Source organism: Erinaceus europaeus, chromosome 4 (assembly GCF_950295315.1).
Source record: "Erinaceus europaeus chromosome 4, mEriEur2.1, whole genome shotgun sequence".
NCBI classification, from domain to species: domain Eukaryota; kingdom Metazoa; phylum Chordata; class Mammalia; order Eulipotyphla; family Erinaceidae; genus Erinaceus; species Erinaceus europaeus.
Genome location: NC_080165.1, coordinates 15,754,799 through 15,773,679, shown reverse-complemented (window position 1 = coordinate 15,773,679; position 18,881 = coordinate 15,754,799). Strand labels below are relative to the sequence as shown.

Genomic DNA, 18,881 nt, shown 5'->3' with positions numbered 1-18,881 from the left:
AGCAACAATGACATCAATAACAACAACAATGAGGGCAACAAAAGGGAATAAATAAGTAAATAAGTAAAACATTTAAAATATATACATAAAGATGGATACTTGAGATGTACCTGCTATAGGTGTGAGTGCAGGACAAGCCAAACTCAGGTCCTCCCAGAAGGTCCTCAATCATCCTCAGACAGTCATCTGAATAAATATCTGTGGCAACTGAGTTCTGACAATGTTAAATGGTTAGGAACAATAATGTGTTATATAAATAATAAATACTAGTCTTTAATGTGGGATTATGTGAAAGCATGGTAGAGCATAGGGGAACTCCCCCATCCTTGAGAAGGAGGTCTGTCAGTCTCTCCCTTTTGAGGATAAAGCTTGGAGGGAAACACTTTTCTGACTCAGTTTCCCCTTGTCAGTACTCCCAGGCTTCACAGAAGCCTGCAACCTCTCACACTTAACTCATTCCTCTGCTGCAGACCAAATGGCTGCCAGCTTGAAAGTTCACTTCAAGTTCACTATGTTCTCTATAAATTCACCATCTTTTGATCACATACAAAGTATACACTTCATCACTGCCTTGCCAGTAACTTAACAGTGAGACCCCCACACCTCACTGCCCGGATTCTTTGATCACCGTGATTTACATCAAACTCTGCCCTTCTCTGCTTTATCTCACTCTACTGGTTGAACCACCATGTTTTTCTTAATACCTTTAGATAGTTAACATCTCTTGCTTCATGGAAACTAATTGCCTTGACTTTTTGGTATCTCATCAATTCTCATCATTCCTAGCCCTCCCCACCATAGGGGTACTGACCTTTTAAAAACCTATGATTACTGACATAAGTGAAAAATGTTCTTTGTTCCACTTGCTATATAGGCTTGTCCTTCTCAGAATAAAATTGGAAGTTCATACCTGAATTTCTCCTGGCTGTTCTTTCTGCATCACGCGATCACTAGAATCGGTGACGGGAAAGCCAGAAGCTACCTCAGTTGTGAGGCCACCCACGTGAGCACCAGCACTTTACGGCCAAAAAAAAAAAGATGGATATGGGGACATCCTGAAATCATGTAAAAATCAAACAAAGCAGGGAGGCTGCTGAGGGTTGGGGCCAGGCACATCCAGGGCACCCAGTGGTTTTGTTTGTTTATTTTTCCCCAGATAGAGCGTAAGAGACAAGGAAGAGAGACTGCTCACTGCTCATGAAGCTTCTCCGAGGCTATTCCCACATGGTGGCTGGGGACTTGAACCTAGGTCCTCACACACAGTTGTGTTCACTCTACAAGGGAGCGGTCTCTGCCTCCTCACACCTTGACTAGATTTTTAATTACACCCATGTGCGTCCACTGAAGAAATGAAGTCTGGGAACCCAAGGCCTCCCTTGATTGGTCAACACTTTGAAGAGCTTTCCACCAATCAGAATTGCACTGACTGGCTCATTTGCATAATAACCACCCACCTCTTCCTCTGCCTGTATAAGAGTGTTTCTAGGAGATTAGGTGGACACACAACTCAAGATTTGCTGTTCCAGGAACTGTGTGCAGCTCTGTGAACACTGAGCTCTGAAAACATGACAGCTGAACTGCCCAGGCTGCAAAGTTCAAGCTGTAACATGGTTGTTGTCACTCAATCACATTGAAGTTCCAGTCACCAGTTCTTGGCAACACTTGCCAACACCTGCCTGGGCACCCTGGCTACTACAGTCTGAATGAGCTGTGCCCAGCTACCTCCCTGACAGCACAAGGATGCGATGGTGAGGACTCCTGGGTCAAATGTCCTGCTCTTCAGCCAAGGTTCATACCTTTACTTGTGACCATCTTTTGTGTTTTTCTCATTTTTGCTTTGTTGACAGCTTTCCTCTCTCGAGGAAAGTGTTTCCGCCTCCATTGTCTTTGTGGGCAGTCTGGGCTTCAGTTTTGCCATCTGTTCTATGGCAGTAAGAACTGCTGGGAATTGTGCAGATGCAGTCACATCTGCCATGTTGTCCCCTCAGGCTACTGCTAGTTCCCACGAGAGTTGGGACATTCTCGGAGTGCCTGTTTCGCCATGTTGTGCCCTCAGGGCATTGTCTATTTCCCCCCCAATATTTGGAGTGCTTTGGTCACTCCTCCCCCTTCCCATTCTCATGAGAGTTATTATCCTATCCTGGAGTGCTATGGTTACTCCTCCCCCTTCCCATTCTCGTGAAAGCTGCTCCTATAAAAGCCCTTCTTCTTCCGCACCTCTCTCTCTTGCCAGCGCTTCACTTCGGTGTACAGACGCAGGAAAGGTTACTGCGTGAGGCGGCCATTTTAGCTACTTCCACGTGGCCCAACCTGCTTCTCTAGCACCCAACTCTGAGGTGCCAGCGAAAATAAAGATTTGTGTTCCCTCTTCGCTCCAGACCTCCTCTCTCTCTTCTCCACGGCACACAACAAAGAACTTTGGGTTAAAGGTTCTCAAAATCTGAGTTGAAGGCCTTGGTGAGTTCTCTAAAGTTTCATCTCTAACAACCAGTAAGACACTTGGGTTTAGGAAGATGGGTAATTCTTGCTCAGAGAGGGCTGGGAATAGCAATTCTGCCCACTGACACAAGTGCGGGCTTTCTGGTTAACATCTGTGGATCTTCTGCATGCAAATTCCACGTAAATCTCCTAATAGAAAGTTTCATAAACTTTCAAGCTTTTATTAAAAACAAATCCAAACTTTTCGAGTTAATAATCTAAGATAATTATAAGTACATAAAAGCCAGCTGAAGTATGCTGTTTCAAAAAAAAAAAAATGGGTCCTTCCTCATAGTTAACAGACCTGCAACTTCATCCGATCTGCATTTATTAATCAAATAAGCTCATGTTACCTCTTCTACAAAAATTTATCCACAGGACAAAAAGGTTATACATCTAAGACTGTTGAATGGCATTAGGGGGTCTAGGAGATGATTCAGCAGGTAAATTTCTTCTCTTCCACCCCAGATTCAATCCTAGGCACCACATGGGAGTAGCATGAATAGTGGAACAGTGCTATAGTGTCTGTGGCTTTCTTTAGAAAACTGGGCTAGAGAGGTAGCACCAAGTTCTGTGTCTTTGTTCAAAAAGAAAAGGAGGGATTCGGGCGGTAGCGCAGCAGGTCAAGCACACGTGGTGCAAAGCACCAAGGACCAGTGTAAGGATCCCGGTTTGAGCCCCCGGCTCCCCACCTACAGGGGCGTCAATTCACAGGCAGTGAAGCAGGTCTGCAGGTGTCTACCTTTCTCTCCCCCTCTCTGTCTTCCCCTCTCTCCATTTCTCTCTGTTCTATATAACAACAACATCAATAACAAAACAATAATAACTACAACAACAATAAAAAAACAAGGGCAACAAAAGGGAAAATAAATAAATAATATTTTAAAAAAGAAAAGGAGAGATACGCCAGCACAGAAGTTTCCCCCTAATGCCATGGGGGCTGGAAGTAGAACCTAGAAAGCAGGCACTTCTCAGGTGAGCTGTCTTGCTGGCCTTCATGATTTTCAGAATACATGCCTCCTCAAGAGACAAGTTAGTGACACATATTTCTATTACTTCCAAATATTTTTTTTATGCTTCGAAAAGCAATGAACTTAGCACCTTGTGCTTGGGTGATACTGCAGAGTGATCTCCCAGGACCATTTTTTCATGTTTTGCCTGAGAGGGAGAGGAGAGGGAGCATGAGAGACACCATAGCACCTTTCCACCATGCATGGAACTCTGGAACTCCCCCTGTACTGATCATGGTGCCAGGCTTATCTAGCTGGGCTAGAATCCAGTACCTTACTGGTAGTGAGGAACACATTCTATCCAGATTACTCTCTCAGCCTCACTTCCCAATTTCTCTCTCTCTGTCTGTCTCTCTCTCTGTGTGTCTCTCTCTGTGTGTCTCTCTGTCTCTCTCTCTCTCTTTAACCAGAGTGGTAAAGTGCCAACAATCCCCTCCCAAAAAAAAATCACAAATTTTCTAATCTGAAAGATGCTGATCTGACAGGTCACAGTTGTTTCTTGGTTTTCAATTAGGAAGTCAAGGTTTTCAGATTCTAGGTTGCAAAGATCCAGCTACCCATCAGTCGGAAGGAAGGTTTCGGGCTGAGATTGTCAAAATTGTCCTTCCTGTTTTTAAACTGGAAATCAGCTCTTTGTCTCTATGTCACAAGTTCCTTTGCTTTTTTTTTTTTTTTCAAGGCCAGTTTTTGTTTTATTTTTTTACCAGAGCACTGCTCTGCTCTGACTTATGGTGGTGCTAGGGGATTGAACTGGGGACCTTCAGTGCCTCAGACTTGAGAGTCTGTTTGTATAACCAACGTGCTATCTCCCCAGCCCCATACTGAGTTCCTTTCACAAGCTCAAGTTTAAGTTTATTTTAAAAATGACAGTGTACATTTTGGGTCTAGGACCTTGCAAGGATATTTATCACAGATTCTAGCAAAAATGTCCCTTCTCTTTCACAAGGGTCACAAAAATGAAATTTTGTAACTGTTATTTAATGGCAACTGGTTTTTTAAATATTTATTTATTAACATGAAAGAGTTGTCTGGGATACACAAAGCTGAGGATCATACTTGGGACTTAATGCTTAAGAGTTCAACAGCTGGGAGTCAGGCACTAGTGCAGAGGTTTAAGCGCACGTGGTGCAAAGCACAAGGACTAGCCTAAGGATCCCGGTTCAAGCCCCCGCTCCCCACCTGCAGGGAAGTCCCTTCACAGGCAGTGAAGCAGGTCTGCAGGTGTTTGTCTTTCCCCCTCTCTGTCTGCCCCCTCTTCTCTCCATTTCTCTCTGTCCTGTCCAACAATGACGACAGCAATAACAACAATAATAATAACTACAACAACAATAAAAAGACAACAAGGGCAACAAAAGGGAAAATAAATTAAAATTTTTTTAATTAAAAAAAAAAAAAGAGTTCAACAGCTTATCCACGGCACCACTTCCTAGGCTGTGACAATTCATTTTTAAAATCCTTTTTATTTCTCAATAATTACAGGTTCCTAGGGAGTTTAAAGGTAGTGCAGAGAGACCCTGTGCAGCCTTCCGCAAGTTTCTCCAGCAGGTAGCTTGAAACAATCACAGGACGGCTATCAAAAGATGGAAATCACTTGGTGAGCCTGCTTTTCTTTCAATACAAATTTGTCATTCAAATTTCTTTTGAAGCATTATACCTTTGCTACCAACAGCAATAAAGCCATTCCTCCAGACCCAAAGCCTCCCCAGGAATTGTGTTGGCCTCCTCACGTACTGCAATGAGAGAATCAGCTCAAGCCCAAGACTAGTTTTAGTGAGCTGCAAGAGGTCGAAGCGCTGGGTGCGAGCCCAGAGAATGGAAGAGATAAGACGCTAAAATCTAACCTATCGGATGATGGATTCATTTCCAGATACAACAATTGGGAAAGTGAAGTGCACAATGAAACAGTCTTAAAATGGGCCGAGACAACATTAGCGTTCCAGAAACCTGCTCTAAAAGTATCCCATGGCATTCCATAAAGTTTTGCTTTGTTTTCTTTAGAGTTATACAAGTATGAGTCAGAAAGCAGCTGAGTTTATGAAGGGCACAGGGAGGGAGGGAGTTTGTCTGCATAAATTGTTGATCATTGTTTTTTAAAGATTTATTTATTAATGAGAGAGAACCAAAGCATCACTCTGGCCTATTTGATGTCATTATTTTAACTTGTAGGTTTCAGTACTTATACAGAAACACCTATATAGTATAGACTAACTGGAAATAGTTTGTAGTTCCCAATCCAACTAGTCAATACACAAAGTATTAGAATAGAGGATTAAAACAATTCTGTGAATAATAAGAACTTTCTATTTCCACCCAAAACTTACTGTTTTCTTCCAACAATTACCTGAAGTCTCAGCTTGTTTATTAAAAAAGAAAGAAAGGAAATGAGATGAAAAGAAATGGAGTTTTTAAGGGTCAGACTTCTTTCTAGTTATCATTAAAAAAAAAATTAAACCAAGACCCATAAGATAACTCATCTGTGAGGGTTTCTACCTTGCCATGAGGGAGACCCAGGCTGGAACCCAGTCCCCATCTCACTGGGGGAAACTTTAGTGGTGTGGTATTTTTCTCTCTCCCCATTTTTCTGTCTCAATCTGGAAAAGTCAGCCCAAAGGACAAGAACCAACAGGAAAATTAAAAGAAAGAAATTCAAGCCGATGTAAATAATACAGAAACAACTATAGACAAACAAAATGGAAAAACTATTCAGAGAAGATACAAAAAGTTGAAAATGTGTTTTTGTTTACGGACAAGAGAATTTTTCTAAAGATGTGAAGGTGGTTATTTTGGAATAAGAAAAAGAGAAAAAAACATAAAATGGAAAAGGTCTGAGAGCTGCAGATAGCAGCTGTGTATGGTTAATAAAGGTACGTTATAATAAATTTGTTTTAAGGGCTTTAAAGGTGAACTACAGTATGGACAAAGTTATCTGCTTTTGATAGGCTCTTGTGAAAGGTTCCCCTTGTCTTTTAGATATTCTACTTTGATAGCACTATCACATTATCATCAACGTAATGTAATTCCATCTGCTCTGTCATTTTTATTATCAGAGCATTTATTACTTGAGTAAAGCTAGTTTTCATTATTTCAAAAGAGCTGTTTTCATCTCCAAGTACTTATGTTGTTTATTTTTCAGTGTCAGGGGAAAAAAACCCAGGGTCTCTCATATACATGATACCACTAAGTCACCTCCCCACTACCCTTTTTTTTTTTTTTGCCTCCAGGGTTATTGCTGGGACTCAGTGCCTGCACTATGAATCCACTGCTCCTGGAGGCCATTTTTCTCATTTTGTTGCCCTTATTATTATTGTTGTTACTGCTGTTGTTGTTGTTGGATATAACAGAGAGAAATCAAGAGAGAAGGGGACGACAGAGAGGGAGAAAAAGACACCTGCAGACCTGCTTCACAGCTTGTGAAGAGGACCCCCATCCCCGCAGGTGAGGAGCTGGGGGCTCGAACCAGGATCCTTACACCAGTCCTTGGGCTTTGTGCCATGTGTACTTAATCTGCTGCACTACCGCCCCCACACCCCAATCTTTTTTTAAAGATTTCATATGAGATAGTTTCACTGGAAAGAGGGGGAAGGGGGTGGAGAGAGAGAGAGAGAGAGAAGTCAAAGTACCACACCACTACTGTGTTCTACCAGCTGAGCTATTTCTCTGACTGCCTGGCCCAATCTGTATTCCATATTTGGAGGGAAATCAAAACACCACACTATCATCCATAAAGTTCCACCCATTTTTTTTTTTTTTTACACTTGGTTCACTCCCATAGAATCCTGATCCCAGGAATCAAGCTCTCAACCTCAAGCATGGAAGCTGTGTAGCCTACCCACCACTGAGTCACTTTCCTGGCTCCAACCATGTAAGTTTCTGTATTAGCTTTGAAATCTTTTGGTGCCACTTTGGTTAAGTGGACAATGAAGAATTGCTCTACAATCTGTCAGTCCTTCTTTGGTCAGATATCCTTTCTGATACTCTTGAGAGAATATCCAAAATAAAATTCATAAGTTTGTTGTCTTAGTAACTCTCAAGTACTTCCAGAAGATGCCCTGGAACCATATTCTCCAGGGATTTGGTCTCTCTCCTAGTGCAAGACAAATGTTAAATTCATTAGGTTTACTTGGTATATTAGATTGAATAGGAGTCCCCGTCCAGGAGGTGGCAAAGCAGGCAGAGCACTGGCGCTGGATGCATGAGGTTCTGAGTTCAATCCCTGGTACAGAATGTGCCAGCATTGTTCTGGCACATGTTCTTACTCTCATTAACATTCTCTCTCTCCCTTGCAATAAACAAATCTTTAAAAAATTAAAATACTGCAGGTGGGGAGGTGACTCAGGAACACAGCGTTGGTATTGCCTGCATAAAGTCTTTGAGTTCAAGCCCTGGCCAGAGTGTTGCTCTGGTTCTAGCTCTTTCACATAAACCTATGCTGGGGGAGCAGTAGGGCTGAGAGGTTGGGCCACTGCATTGCCGTACACATGCAGCCCTGAGTCAAACCATGACACCACATGGAATTGTCACTGCACCAGTGAAAACTCTGGTGTTGTGGTATCTGTCCCTCTCTGTATGTCTCTCTCTGAATGAAATACTCAGTCTTGGAGCAGTGAAAAAAAATCACACATGTATGAGGCTCCTGCTAGCCAAAAAAACTTAGTGGGCACAACATCAGAGCTACCCCCAATGCCTTGTGGTACCAGGACCTGAACCTGAGCTGTGTAGCAGCAAGGCTGGCACCCCAACCAGTGAACCATTCTCCAGTTCCTTATGTGTTGAGTTTCAACATACATACTATAATACTGAAACTGCAAAGCTCAAACTGTATTGCAGTTGCTATAACTCTGATAGATCTTGGTTTCTCAGTTAAGCAGTCAGCAGTCCTAAGGGTTACTCACTGCTGTGACGTCACACAGTAGCTCTATAATTCTCATTTGCTTATTCACAATTAGACTTTAGACTGAGAAGGAAGCAAAACCTCAAGGCCTTATAGCAAAACACAAAAGTTTACTGTTACTTGGCTCTTTTTCCCTGGAGTCTATTTCCTATAGCATTTTCCCCTTGTCATCAAGAGGGACTACTCCTTACCATTCCAGAGCTTTCACATCACAATGGACCCTGGGAATGGTTTTGATGTAAGCTCTTAGCACAATCTTGTTGGGTAAAAATAGGATCTCCAGCCAACACTGGGATGCCCCTTCCCAGTCCCAAAGCCACTGTGCCTGAGAAGTCAGTAACTCACTCCTAACTGCTAGGCAACTCTGTAAATTAAGTGTTTCTTTTTCTCTTTTTTTAAGGAGAGAGCATTGGGCTGGCATATGATGTGCAATGCCAGGGACAGAACTCAGGACACCAAGCCTGCAAATCTGTGCATCAAGCTGCACCACCTCCCAGACTGTAGGAAATTAAGCATTTCTGATCCGGCATGGTGAACTGCAAAGTCTGCAGTTCTCTCACTAGAACAACAGTATTTATTATGCAACGATTATGAATAAGCTGTGTTCGTGAATTCTTCTTGGAGTCATTTCAGTAGCACAATTCTTTTCGTAAATAATTTTTTTAAAGATTTTATTTATTTATGAGAAAGATAGGAGGAGAGAGAAAGAACAAGACATCACTCTGGTGCATGCCCTGCCGGGGATCAAACTTGGGACCTCATGCTTGAGAGTCCAAAGCTTTACCACTGTGCCACCTCCCGGACCACTATAAAGAATGTTTTAATATTTTTATGTATTTATTATTGGATAGAGATAGAGAGAAATTGAAAGGGGGAGACAGAGAGGGAAAAGAGACAGAGAGACACCTGCAGCCCTGCTTCAACACTCCTGAAGCTTTCCTGCAGGTGGGGACCAGGAGCTTGAACCTCGGTCCTTGAGCACTATAATGTGTGCATTTAACCAGGTGCACCACCACCTGGTCCCTACAATTCTTAATTATCAGTATTTCAGGACGTTAGAGACAAAAAAAAAAAAAAAAAACTTGGAAATCTTGTAATTTATCGCTAATCTGCTACCAAAAGTAAACTTTATCCTAAATATTACTCATGAAATGTTACCAAGTTGCCTAGAGCCCGGGGTGCGAGTGACTAGTCAATCAGATGAGGACTTTGGAGTTGTAAAGCCTCCACGGTGCACCCAGGTCACTGCTGGCATTTCATTTCTACTTGTTTCCCCTTAACTTGCTTGCCACCGCTCACTGAAAGCAGCAGTTGGTTTTGAAGCCGGAATGTGGAAATTCACAAGTTTCAAATCCGCTCCCTGCTCAAGGCAAAAGCTGCAGCCCCACAAGAGAAACAAGGAGGCCAATCAAGTGGGTCACCACCACACCTCCTGCAGAAACCGATCACCCTGCCAGCCAAGCCCAGTCAGTCCCCAAACTCCACCAGCACAGTCGGTGCCTTCCTGCTCCCCCAGGGAGTCAAGAAATTGTGCGGGAAGGTCAGGATAAAACTGACAGCAGCTATTCCTCCTGTCACCCCCCAGATCACACGTTCCGACCCCAACACCGCTCACACACCCCTTGCTCCGCCCCCAGGCCACCCAGCCCCGGACCTCTGATTCCACCCGCAGCCTTGTCCACCTCACATACCTGACCTCTGACCCCTGACCCAACCCTGGCCCACCCCCCACGTCACACCCACCTGCCAGGGACCTTGCTGTTGCTGCGCTTCCAGAACTGCTTCCTGGCCCCGTCGCTGGCCATGGCCCCTCCTCATCCCTCAGACCCGCAGCTCCGACGCCCTAAGCACAGTCGGCCCGTCCCAGATGGTCCTTTCCTGTACCCCGGGTGGCCTCTGAGAGGTCCCGGGACTCCCCAGCGTAGAGCCTAGGGGCTCTTCCGCCTCCCTCCGGAAGTTGTGACTGCGAGTCCGGAAGTCCCTCCTCCGACCTGAGAGTACACGACAGGAGTCGCAGCGCTTAACGTCATGAGAGCGCGACACCGTGCCTGCGGGGAGAGAGAGGGGTTTCCAAGTCGCGGGCCTCAAGTGCGAGCCGTGTCTCTCCAGGTCCGATGTCTGCTGCCGGCTTCTCTGAGCTACACGGCAAGACGATGTTGCCGACTCAAAGACCACGGTGGTGGGAATCGGTAAACGTGCTTATGTGCTGCAGGGGGACAGCCTGAGCCGGTGTCACAGGCTGGGAGGGGAGTCGGGCCACGCCTCCGCTGTGCGCTGTGCGCTCCCAGGTGCGGCTGTCGGGACTGCAAACGTAGAGGTAAAACACAACCCCAAGACCCCTAAGACTTGTTACAGAACAAAGGGTGAGCGGCCGGGAGGGGGCTCAGCGGGGCAGGGTGCAGAACCTGACTGACGCGAGGCCTGCTTGGCTCCTCTCCCCCGCACCGCACCTGCCACACAGGGTTCCAGCCTCTGTCTCCCCCACTCCGAACCCCAGCCTCTACACACCCCCGGAAATAAATGTTTGCTTGCTTGCTTGCTTGCTTGCTTGTTTGTTTGTTTGTTTTAAGCACTGAAGTGCCCGTGTTTATGTTGTTGGCACGTCAACTTGGTAACTTTGGGGGTCCATTGGGCTCAGTGATGTAGCTAGCGAAGTTTGAGACTGCATTGGGTGGTTTCTATGGACCATATGAAATCTGAAGTCAGTGGTTGATTGACATTCCTTCCTGGAACTACAATTCAGTACAACTTTTAGGAATTCCTCGGCACACCTTTATGTGTGTGCGCGCCTGGGACCCAAAGGCATGCAGTCTCCATGCTCTACCAGCTAATCTGTTTCTCCAGCCTCCTTGCGCTCTTGCTCTCCTTTTTTTTTTTTTTAATATTTGATTTATTTACTTTAATGACGGGCAGGGCACCGGCATATGGTAGTATGAGGGATTGAACCTGTGACCTCTAGTGCCTCGGGAATGAAAATCTAGTGGACTGTCAGTGTGCTGTCTCCCCACCCCAGCTCTCATGCCACCGAGTTTTATGCACTGCCTTATAATAGCAAAGCTTCTCACAGCTGTTGCACCCAGCAGCATTTACACCACTGCTTTTATTTCTTTATAAGCATACATGGGATGTGAGGTTCTGCAGTGTAAGACTACCCTGTGTGGAGACAGTAAGCTCTCTATGCTGTGCTGTACTGTACTGTTTGGTAAATGGATATCTATCAGAGGAGCTCTCCAGGAATCGTCTTCCTGGGACAATCTCAGTGGATCCTTGGTGATCCCCCCGGACATAACTCTCATATCAAGATTCCTTTCTAGATGGGCTCATTCACTCTCCCAGAACAGTGACCTTGCACAACCTCCAGAGATCTGATAAAGGCTGTGTGGATCCTCAGGGACCATTTCTTGACATACCCTTGAGAAGTCAGTCTCTTGAGATCTCAAGTGGAGCTTGGGAAAGCCCTAGAGAACCCTTCCTGATATACACCCCTGAGACCTGAGACCTCCCCAGAAATTAGCTATAACAACCATACTGGTCCCCTACAAACAGAAACTCTGAGTTTACTCAGCTCAGTCTGGCTTGTTGCAAAATTAATACACATCCTGGCAGGCAGCAAGGGTAAAATGATGGAAGTAGAAAGGAAGGAAAATCTGTGAAAGGGTCTACAAAGGACAAATTGAATCATATGCCATCCCACTTACTGTCTCAAGGGAGAGAGTGAGACTAAGATTAACTTGAAGACTTCAAGACTAATTGAACAAGAGATTAGTACTATAAACAGTAAACAGAAGCCTAGGCTTATAACAGAGTTTAGGACTCAGTGGGTTTGAGGTCAGTGTTATGCCTCAACCAGGAAGTAGCTTAGGGAATGTCTTCAGATGAGATGGAGTCAAACAGTGAAAGTCAGACCAGGGTGAGTCAGAGAAAAGTTATCAGGAACAGCTTGGTGTGGAATACAAAGCCTAGATAGAGATAATCTCCTGAGGGTTGAGTGGTGGCACACCAAGTACACATAGTGAAAAGTGCAAAGATCTCGTTTCAAGCCCCTGGCTGCCCACCTGCAGGGGGGTCACTTCACAAGCGGTGAAGCAAGTCTGTAGGTGTCTATCTTTCTCCCCCTCCTCTTAATTTCTCGCTGTCCTATTCAATTAAGAAAAAATGGCCACCGCACTGGGGCCAGGTAGTGGCATACCTAGTTGAGCGCATATGCTACAGTGCACAAGGACCCAGGTTTGAGCCCCCGGTCCCCACCTGCAGGGGGAAAGCTTTGCAAGTGGTGAAGCAGGTCTGCAGGTGTCTCTGTCTCCCTCTCTAGCTTCCCTCCTCTCAATTTCTGGCTGTCTCTATCCAATAAATAAAGATAATTTAAAAAATTAAAAAAAAATAATAATGAAGATGACTGAAGCCAAGGTGGGTGGAGGAAGAAAGAAGCCTTTTAAAAGGCGGGGTTGGGGGGGCGCGTGTGGTGGCTCACCTGGTTGAGCGCACATGTTACAGTGTGCAAGGACTCAGGTTCAAGTCCTCAGTCCCCACCTATGGGGGAAAGCTTCACGAGTAGTGAAGCATTGTTGCAGGTGTCTGTCTCTCTTCCTCTCTATCCCTTCCCTCTTGATTTATGGCTGTCTCTATCCAATAAATAAATAAAGATAATTTTAAAAAATTTAAAAGAAAAAGAAAAAATGGCCGCCAAGAGCAGTGGATTCATGATGCAGGCACTGAGCCCCAGTGATAACCCTGGAGGCAAAAAAAAGAGAGAGAGAGAATCTCCTGAAGTGGATTTTATCTATATTTATTTATTTTCCCTTTTGTTGCCCTTGTTGTTTAATTGTTGTGGTTATTATTGTTGTTGTTACTGATGCCGTCGTTGTTGGATAGGACAGAGAGAAATGGAGAGAGGAGGGGAAGACAGAGACGGAGAGAGAAAGACAGACACCTGCAGACCTGCTTCACTGCCTATGAATCAACTCCCCTGCGGGTGGGGGGGGCCTCGAACCAGGATCCTTACGCCGGTCCTTGAGCTTTGCACCAAATGCACTTAACCTGCTGTGCTACCGCCCCACTCCCAAGAGTTTTATACCTTTATAAAGGTATGAGGGCTTGAATTTGATCCCCATTATCACATGTGCCAGTGATATTCTGATTCTCTTTTTTTGCTCATGTTAGTAAATTGTAGTGGATATGTAACCATAAATACATGATGAAATGTGTGCATGCAAAAGCATGATAAGAAATGTATATACACGCGTGATAAGAATTACCATATGTTTAGGTGCTTACGTCAACCCGAACCTGATTGGCTAATGGTGATGTAACCTAAACACCAGATAGCAAGCTAGTATAAATAAAGGAACAACATCCAGTTAATCGGAGCACGATCAATTACGAATGGAACAGATGACCTCAGCTCGCGGAGAGGACGTTGAGTCGCTTCCCCAGCTGTCCAAAGACCCTCATTCGTTTCATCGCACCAGCAGATTGAAGGACCGCCAGATAGGAGAGGTATCAGGGTGTGTGTGTGTGTGTGTGTGTGTGTGTGTGTGTGTGTGTGTGTGTGTGAATATGGAGTTCTTACTCTATTATGCTTTGAGTTGCGTGGAACTCTTGTTGAGAGAGGGAAATACAAAGAAGATAGCAACTGTTGCCCAGGAGATAGCAAAATGGCTAGAGTGTTGGACCTAAGAGCATGGAGTCCTGAGTTCGTTCCCTAGCAGAGCATCACTGCATGTGCCAGTAATGCTCTGGTTCTTGTGTTCTTTCTCTCTTAATTTCCCCTGCAGGGGGAAAGCTTCACAAATGGTGAAGCAAGGTTGCAAGTGTCTCTCTGTCTCTTTTCCTCTCTATCCCCCCCCAATTTCTCTCTGTCTCTACCCAATAATAAATTTAAAAGATTAAAAATAAAATAATAAAATTCTAAAAGAAAAAGAAAAGAAAGCAAAAAACTACAAAGTAAAATTTTTTAAAAAGACTATAAAAGTGACAAGAAAGAATGCAGACAGCAAGTAAATGAGAACTGAATTGCTGAGGAACATCATTATTTAAATCAATAGGTTAGGTTAGGTTCCTGAGGAAACAGCTGATGAGGCAGGCTTCCTTTTTTTTTTTTTTTTTACCAGAGCACTGATCAGCTCTGGTTTATGATGGTGCAGGGGATTGAACCTGGGACTTCGAAGCCTCAGGTATGACAGTCTGTTTGCATAACCATTATGCTATCTACCCCTGCCCCCTTTTTTTAAAGAATTTATTTATTTATTTATTTATGAGAATGATAGGAAGAGAGAGAAAGAATCAGACATCACTCTGGTACATATGCTGCCGGGGATCGAACTCGGGACCTCATGCTTGAGAATCCAATGCTTTATCCACTGCACCACCTCCCAGACCACAGCAGGCTTCCTTGAATTGTAATTGACTGCAGTGAAGGTGGCAGACAAACCCCCGTTATGACCCTGTGTTGAATTGAAGGTGAGTGTAGATAGAGCCTTTGTACTGCTACTTCAACCAGTCACTGAATGGGTGCTGGGGGGGGAAGGTGGCTGATCTTGGAAGAAAGACGGAGTCCTTCAGCTGACAGCAGTCCCAAAGAATGAAGTTCTGAGCCCTCGGCAGCCCGCACTCCTAACAACCAAGGGATATGAGAGTTTTGCTCCTAAGGGCCCAGAGTCCAAGTGGCCCATCATGACATTGTCGTAACCCAGTCCACTTGATTCACTGTTCATCAGGCTGGAAAGAACTCTCCAGGATTCTCGATGGCCCATTTCTAGGGAAACCTGCCAGAATGTTGTCCTATCTTGGAACCACAGCAGCCATGCACCCTATAGCTCCTCCCTACTCCCAGAAGAAACACCTCTGCTGTTCTAGAATGGCCCATCTGTTGAGTGGACCAGACTCTTCCAGAGGTTTCATTAACAGCTGGTTTCTAATGGTACCTTTGGTGCCTGAGGCATGAGAGTCTTTGAGCAGAACCATTATGCTGTCTCCCCTCTTTTAGTAGAAGGAGGCTCCTTTCTTCACCTGCAGCCTCAATGGCACAGAGGTTGCTTAAGATTTCCTGCATCCCTTTCTGGAAGCATTTCCATTCTGGGATTGGGAAGAGGCCAAGATTGTAAGAGCAGGAAACACAAACTCACTAAGAAGGGTGATAAATAGCTACTCCCACTTCCATCCCTGCACTGTAGGGTGTGTACATATCCTGAGGAGATATCTCTCTCTGTCTCTCTGTCTCTCTCTCTCTCACACACACACACTGACTGTACTCTATCAGACCTGCAGCTTCTGGGTAGTGTGTAATATAGGCCCAGCGGCCAGGCCCCATTTGGCTGCCTTGTGGGTCCCCTGGGCCTGTGTGAAGCTATGCAAGTTTCCTGTGAATAGTCACTCAGGAACCTGCACATAGGAAGCCACATCAGGGACTTACTGTTCCCTATCACTTCCTCCCATGGTCCTTCACTATCCCACAGGCAGGAATGCTGAAAAATGCCTCTCCCTTAAAGACCCACTGTAACAATTATGGCTATCTCTGGACAGCCAAAATTTTGGAACAGTCTTTTCATTTTGGTAGTCTTATACACTGGTGAGTAGATTAGAGAGATGAGAGAATGCACTAAAGATCACCTAAGATTCCTGAGCCCTATTAGTGAAGAGTGGGAGGATGGGTATTGGGCAGCAATGTCTTCCACACCTATAAAATATACTATCAGCTCCCCCAGTTAGAAGAAAAGTAAGGAGCAGTAGTGTGTGGCATATCACTTGTGAAGCTTCCCACTGTGGGGACCATGGGCTTGACCTGTGCACTATAACGTGAGCACTTAGCCAGGTGCACCACTGCCTGGCCCCGTCCATTATTATTTTAACAGTATGTTCCAGTCAGAATCCAAATAGGTCTCTTGCTGTTGGTTCAAGTGCCCTTTAAATCTTCTACTCTATAAGGAGTCAGGTGGTAGTGCAGGTGGTGCAAAGCACAAGGACCTGCGTAAGGATCCCAGTTCTAGCCCCCAGCTCCCCACCTGTAGGGGAATCACTTCACAAGCTGTGAAGCAGGTCTACAGGTGTCTATCTTTCTCTCCCCCCTCTGTCTTCCCCTCCTCTCTCCATTTCTATCTCTCCTATCCAAGAACAACAACATCAATAAAACAACAAGGGCAACAAAAGGGAATAAATAAATATATATATAAATCTTTCACTCTATAACTTTCAGCTGTTTCTGCCCTTTTGTGATCTTGTTCTGTTCTGTGTTGATGAAACAAGGCTTTTTCCTATGTATCTCTTACTACTCTGAGTTGTCTTTTCTTTTTTTCCTTTTCCCAGCCCCCAGGACTGAAATTTGCTGCCTGGTGGGAAGAGGAATGCAGAAAGAAAGGCCATATTGTTGCCTCTGGAACATCACCTTCATTTCCTCTCCACCTGGCTGCACAACCCCAGTGTCCAGGGCTCACCGCTCAAAAGTGCTTGCATTCTGCTATAGTTTAAACAAATGGAAGTGTACTTTCTGTTAACAGAAAGACTGCAAATGGCCGCTGTGAGCATGTGATGTTGCTACAGGGCTTCTGGGCTGCACCCAGACTTCCTACCATGTTAATCAGGAAATCAGCACTGCTCTCTCCCACTCCTGCAGACTCACACGGTTGGGACCTCTCTGTTGGGACCAGGTGTGGCAGATCCTGGTCTCATAACTTCAGACTGAGTTATCCGGTTAGCAGAATAACTCATACTTTTTTTTTTACTTTGGTGATTTATTTGTTTGTTTATTTAACAGAGCATGACTCAGCTCATAACAAAGATAGTGCCAGGGATCAAACTGGAGACATCTCAGCCTCAGGCATGAAGATCTTTTGCGTGACCACTAAACTATCTCCCAGCCCACAGCTCCTGCTTTTAAGGGAGGGCATGGAAACCTCCCAATGCAAACTATGAAAAGAGAAGAAGCCCTTCTGGTCTTTTTGGTCAGATCCCCTACTCTGATCTATAAGAGAGTTTTCTTTATCCTTGCCTTCACTGCCTTTTCTGAGATGTTCCTTTGGAAAGATGTCCTTTCGTGTTGTTTTCGCCGGGCTGGCTTCACGGGCGGGTAACAGACGACCTGGGACTCATGGCTGGGTTGTACACAGTATCTCTTTATTCATGCAGGATGCAGCGCAATCTATACCAAGCTAAGCTAAACTAAAAAACTACAATCTTGTCCTTATAAATATACTAGCCCAGTAGGGTGGGAACAGGATGCGACGCAGAGGGTGGAGAGAAAAGTGACTGGTGAAAATCAGGGTATGACAAGGAGAGGGGGCAGAGCAGGCAAGAATTCTATCACTGAACCACCAATGCCCTGGAGGGAGGGTGGTGCTTGTTATCAGCGGTTATGTAAATAGAATGAAGTGGTTATGTAAATAGAATAGTGTTAAGCAGGGGGGATTAAACTAATGAAACAGAAGGGGTTTTTAGAAGCATACCAACAATTCCCCCTTTCTTTTTAACTAATGGCCATAGTATCAGGATTGTGGGGTGAACAGAAACCTATATCGTACAGGCGTATTCAAAAGAACTGGCATAAGACATGGAAAACAAAATAGGTGAACAGCAATAACCAGTGTGATGCCAAGGGGAACGTTTCTTGCCTCAAAGGGCAAGGCCTAGCAGGCGAAAGGGCATTTCTTGCCTCTGGGAGTGCTTCATGCCTCTGGGGGCATCTCTTGCCTCAAAGGGCGTTTCCTGCCTCTGTGGGCATAACCTAATAAGGAGGGGGAGTTTTCTACCTCTGGGGACAGAGCCTGCAGGCGAGGGGAGATGGTCTATAAAGTCTCAAGGCAATTGGCTGAAGTTAGTCTTTGAGAAACACAGCAGCGCATACCAGTAAGTCTGATGGAGGTGTCAGTCCAAAGTAGATGGCCATGGAAGAAAATGCCAGAGGATGAAATGCTGCACGTCTGTCTCGATGGGGAATGTTGGCCACCAGAATTCTGCTTTTCTGTAGAGAGTGAGCTTTGGAGTTTGTGAATCTGTTTCTTCAGGTCGTGCCAGGTCACATCATTGGTTTCCGGGGGTGTGTTGTAGTCATTCCATCTTGTGGGCGATGTCAGAGAACAGGATCCAAATGGATTTCCAGAAATTCCATTTGAGTAGATGCTTTTTCATGTGAAGACTTGACAGCTGAAATTCACTTACTTGTCAAACAAAACTTGTAGCAGATTAAAAGTTTACTATAATTGATAACTCCATTATAATTGGAAGTCCTTTCTAGTATGATTTCAAAGTTGTTGAAACAGTTTAAACTCAATAAAATGTGGAAAGGTAAACAGAAGAATCACGGTAGAAGCCTCAGGCATGAGAATAATTAACATAATCATTGCACTATCTGCCCCGCCCATAACTCATACCGTTTCAGGATTAAACATTTCAGATTTATGCCAAGATGTAAAAAAAGAAATCAAAGGAGGTGAAAAACAATTTTTTGATTGTTTCTGGATGTCTCTAGAAATCATGGCTGTGTCCAGCATTTTTTTTTTTAAGTCAATGTC

At 44.7% G+C, this 18,881-nt stretch overlaps 1 protein-coding gene and 1 long non-coding RNA gene across 3 annotated transcripts in view; one reads left to right on the top strand and one right to left on the bottom strand.

The window, feature by feature from the left end:
* The window catches only part of TBC1D22A (TBC1 domain family member 22A), a 407,894-nt gene extending 397,573 nt beyond the window's left edge, over positions 1-10,321 (bottom strand). The window contains exon 1 of the mRNA XM_007522464.3: positions 10,123-10,321. Within this exon, the coding sequence (XP_007522526.1) occupies positions 10,123-10,184 (62 nt within the window). The 5' untranslated portion in view covers positions 10,185-10,321. The remainder of the gene's footprint in view (positions 1-10,122) is intronic.
* Positions 10,322-10,342: 21 nt separating this feature from the next.
* Positions 10,343-18,349, top strand: LOC132537995 (uncharacterized). 2 transcript variants are annotated; one of them, XR_009549392.1, is made up of 3 exons: positions 10,343-10,696; positions 13,646-13,875; positions 16,681-18,349. It is a non-coding gene; the product is annotated as an uncharacterized LOC132537995 (long non-coding RNA). The 2 variants fall into 2 exon arrangements; XR_009549393.1 differs by having other exon boundaries at positions 10,343-10,742.
* Positions 18,350-18,881: the final 532 nt, after the last annotated feature.